At 39.2% G+C, this 4,800-nt stretch overlaps 1 protein-coding gene across 1 annotated transcript in view; it reads left to right on the top strand.

Annotated features, from left to right (window-relative positions):
* The first annotated feature begins 1,534 nt into the window (after window positions 1–1,534).
* Window positions 1,535–4,800, top strand: part of ZC2HC1A (zinc finger C2HC-type containing 1A) — a 66,732-nt gene continuing 63,466 nt past the window's right edge. The window contains exon 1 of the mRNA XM_045289672.1: window positions 1,535–1,623. Coding sequence (XP_045145607.1) covers window positions 1,535–1,623 — 89 coding nt within the window. The remainder of the gene's footprint in view (window positions 1,624–4,800) is intronic.

The following is a 4,800-nucleotide window of genomic DNA, read 5'->3' as shown; positions in this document are numbered from 1 at the left end:
GAAGCAATGGTCAATGTACACAGGGTATCTATGAGTCAGAACTCGACGACACCCAGCAACAACAACAACAATTGATGAAATAGCAATTAAATTATTTCAGCAACCTGATGAAACAAAGGAAACACTCACCTGCCTTCACCAACAAATTCAGATAAACTCTTACCTGGACAAGCAACTTAGAGAGTTTTAGTTTTGTGGCTATTCCAAGCAAAGGTGACCCGACAGAGGGTGGAAATGAACAAAGAATAGCCTAATACCTCATACAAGTAAAATTTTACTGAAGACAATTCAACAACAGTTGCAGTAATACATCAACAGGGAGCTTTGAGAAATTCAAGCTGGATTCAGAGGAGGATGGGGATATCAATGCTGGCATCAGCTGAATCTTGGCTCAAAGCAGGAATACGACAGAAATGTTTACCTGTGTTTTATTGACTATGCAAACGCATTTAACTGCGTGGATCATAAGAACTATGAGCAATATTGAAAAGAATGTGGATTTTAGAACAATTAATTGTGCTCATGTGGAACTTGTACATGGACCAAGAGGCAATTGTGACCGAATGAAGAAAGACTGTGTGGTTTAACATCAGGAAAAGTGCTTGTCAAGTTTATATCCTTTTGTCTCACTTATTCAGTCTGTATGTGGAGCAAATTATCTGACAAACTGGACTATATGAAGAAGAACATGGCACGAGGTTTGGAGGAAGGCTTATTAACGATCTCCAATATGCCGATGGCAAGATCTTGCCGGCTGAAAGAAAAGGGAACTTGAAGCACTTGCTAATGAAGATCAAGGGTTGCAGCTTTCAGTATGGATAGCAACTCAAATGTAACAAAAACCAACATCCTCCCCAGTGGACATAATGGTACAAAATGATAAATAAATAACAGGTTGAAGTTGTGAAGGATTTCATTTTGCTTGGAAACACAGTCAATGCTCAAGGATGCAGCAGTCAGGAAATCAAAGTTTTGCATTGCATTGGGAAAATCTACAGCACAGATCTCTTTAAAATGTTGAAAAGCAAAGAAGGCACTTTGAGGACTCAGGTGTGCCTCATCCAAGCCATGGTATTTTTAATCACCTTCTATGCATGTGTAAGTTGGACAATGAAAGAGGAGCACCACCAAAGAATTGATGCATTAGGATCTAGTCAAAGAATATTAAATGTTCTATGGACGTTCAAAAGAACAAACAAATCTGTCGTGGAAGAAGTACAGCCAGAATGCTCCTCAGATACAAGGATGCTCAGAGTCACAGCCACGTATTTGGGACATGTTAATATGCAAAACCAATTCTTGGAAAAGAAATCATAGTTGGTAAAGTACGGGAGCAGTGACAAAGAAGAAGATGTCAAATGAGATGGATTAACATACTGGCTGCAAGAAGGGGCTCACACATATTCATAATTATGATGAGGGTACAGGGCATGGCAATGTGTCAGTGTGTACATAATTTTGCTATGAGAGAGCCAAATCTGCAGCACCTAACACCCACAATTAATCCCTGTTACGTCTCGCTGTATAGTCCTCCATGGTAGATTTTCACATTCTAGAGCGCAAAGACTACTTTGAAACATCTTATGGTGTCCAGAACAGAGCTGGGCGGATAGGAGGATCTCAGTAAACACTGAATTAATAGACTTGTAGTTGAGATTTGCACTGTGGTGGGCCATACATTGAAAAATATTCCCCTTAGACAGTGGGGATTTGATTTTTAGAACTAGACCAGAGTAGAGGTTTCCTGTGGAACTGGAGTCACTCCTGGAGTGGGACGGTGGTATGCACGTAGAGTAACTGCCATCGCACTGTGGATGTAGTCGTCCTCCGTCAGTGAAGATACAGTTTGCTTTGGGGTCTTCTCTTTTCAAGATGCACTTTCCTCTCTGTGTGTGCATGGATGTGTGTGTTTTCTTAAGTAGGAAACAAATATTTCAACAAAGTTCTAGTTCAGGCAATTGAGCTATCTTTGCTTTCTGATTATTCCAGGCATATTTCCTGTTTCTTGAATGCTTAATTTTTTAACTTCAATCTAAGAAAATAAAATTTCAAACTGATTTCAAATCTCAGACCTGCTCAACACCCCCATCTCCCTGCTTTTAAAGCATATAGGTTCCACTGGTTTTTTTTAAAACAATCTTATTGACATATACATCGTGTACCATAGTATCCAATGATTTAAATATCATTTTAAAAGTTGTGCAATCATCACCCAATCATATTTAGGGCTTTTTCTTCATTCTGGTACTCATTATTATTTGCTTCCCACTACCCTGCCATAACCCTAAGGAACTGTTAATCTAGTACTGACTCTATTGATTTATGAACCCTGAGTTGCATATACAGAAAATCATAGAAAGCCCAAAGAACAATAGATAATTAAAACGGAGAAAACTTCAACCCAAGAGAAAGCAGATAATAGAAGCCAAAACAAATTAAAAATGGGTCAAAAGGAAAAACAGATGACCTAGCTCTATCTGCAGTAATCCATTTCCAATGCACCGTGTTTGAGGGCAAAACTATTCATATCCCTGGTCAGTGGTGCAAGGAAATTCAATGGAGGCTTAATTCACTTGGGAACTCTGCAAATGGATTTTGGGCTTTCACTGTCATCCTTAGCCTTCTATGACCCAGGTGCTCAGAAAGTGTGGTGAAGAAATCAGATGGTATCTGGCTATCAGAAAGAATAGTGTCTGGCGTCTTAATGGCTTGCCTTAAAATAAGCAGCCCTGTAATTGAGGTGTCAACTAAGTCCACAAAGAAGTAATATGCCAGCTTGTGTGATCCAAGGATTATAAATAATAAGATCCAAGATCAGTGGAGGGCATTGTATTTGAGCTTAAATTCTAGTTTTATTGGTTTTTGATGAAAACTATCACTTCAGTATGGTTACCAAATTGTGAATTTGTTTTGATATAATAAATTATGATATTCCATTCCTCAGAAAGTTGCATAGGAAATAAATAAAACGAGGTGGTTTCTAACTAGGATTCAGATACGTTTGGTGTGTTTTACAAATGATCTTAAAAGGAAAATTTCTCTCAGAGAAAGGACTTGAACTTTGAGTTCTGACAAGAGGTAGAAGCTTTGAAAGAAGATCCATGTATCCCTCTCAGTCTTCGGAAGGTGCAGAGGAAATGCTGCTCAGCTCCAGGAAATGATGTCTTAAGGACACATAATGCAGATTTCAGGTGGGATGCATTATGCAGAAGCCTGGGGAAGATGTTATGCGAGAGAACTCACTGCCAGCGATTCAATTCTGACTCATAGTGACCCTGTAGAACTGGGAATAACTGCCTCTGTGAGTTTCTGACACTTTTTACAGGAGTAGAAATGCAGATTGTACTCTTTGCAGGAGTAGAAATCTTCATCTTTCTTCTGAGGGGCACCTGGTGGTTTCAAACTGCTGACCTTGCAGGTAGCAGCCCAATGTGTGACCACTGCATCACTAGGTCTCCTGTTATAAGACAAGGGTTCAATAACTGTTAGTTATTTACTAGTTTTAGGATCTAGAGAAGCTTGGTAAGCATCTAGAACCTTTCTTTCTTACTTCTATGGAAAGGAGGTAGGAAGATATCTAATAAAGTCCATATTGAGGATTACTATCAGCCTACAAGAGCATGATGCATATTAAAAAACAAAACAAAAATTTCAGATAAGCAGTTAGGAGCATAAGGGAAGAAAGCTGAGCTTCATTCACCTTAGTAACTGGCTGGAGATGAAATAGGAGCCTTGGTGGTGTAGTGGGTTGCGTGCTGGGCTACTAACCACAAGGTTAGCAGCTAGAAACCACCAGCTGCTCTTGAGGACAAAGATGAGGCTTTCTGCTCCTGTGGAGTTACAGTCTCAGAAACCCGTTACGAATGGGAATCAACTGGATGGCAGTGAGTGAAATAGATCAAGAAATATTTCCTTAATGAATGTATCAGAAAATAGAATCAATTATGGAGTAACTAGAGTCTAAAGTGGTCACCAAGACCAAAAAGTCTTTCAGGCCAGGCATGTAGAAAGCAGAGGAAGGAAATCCAAAGGTCAGATAGAAAGATATACTCTTTACTGAGGAGCCAGGCCCCTGAAGAGTTAAAGAAGCTCAGTTAGCTGTAGCGTAAGAGTGCTGAGAGCCCAATAGGTACAGAGAAGAGAATCCAGCAGGTTTTAGAAAATCAACATTCACAATATTAATGTCTACCCAAATATACCTTCAACAGCATACCTAAGTATCTGAATTTACAACCACAACACCTAGAATGTCAAGCAAGAGTGACAATAGAAGAGTCCACGAAATTTTCACGGGCTTTAGAATCAGACGGGTCACACCTTAAATCCTAGCTGTACCATTTGATGGTGGTAAATGTTTTTTCAAAAAAATTAAATTCCATTCAGAAAACAAAATGCTTTCATGCTAAAAAGACTGGAGATAATACAACCCACTTGGCAGAATTGTTTTGAAAACTGAATATGTGAAAAGAACTTAAAACACGCTACACACACTTTATATTTTATTACTATTGTTATCATTATCAGCGTTGTTGTTACTGTACTTTTATGTGCAATGAGGTATGTACCAGGGTTCTTGGAAAGAGTAAATGGTTAAATAAAAACTGGGCAGTTTAAATATATACAGAGGCACCTCAAAGACAACCCTGGCAATCTAATTCTAAAAGGTCACAGCCTTTAAGACACTATGCAACAATTGGATCCTTCCCTTGCTGCAGTCTCCATGAGCTTGAATCAACACAAGGGGAACAACCATGCAGGGACTAGCCAGCCTAATCTTTCACTTGACTTCAGTTCAAGAAC

The sequence above is a fragment of the Echinops telfairi genome, unplaced genomic scaffold, assembly GCF_000313985.2.
Source record: "Echinops telfairi isolate 266 unplaced genomic scaffold, ASM31398v2 ScPeMD7_1;HRSCAF=3_0, whole genome shotgun sequence".
Lineage (NCBI taxonomy): Eukaryota > Metazoa > Chordata > Mammalia > Afrosoricida > Tenrecidae > Echinops > Echinops telfairi.
Note: the sequence above shows the minus strand (reverse complement) of the source record. Positions and strands in the feature narration are given on the sequence as shown.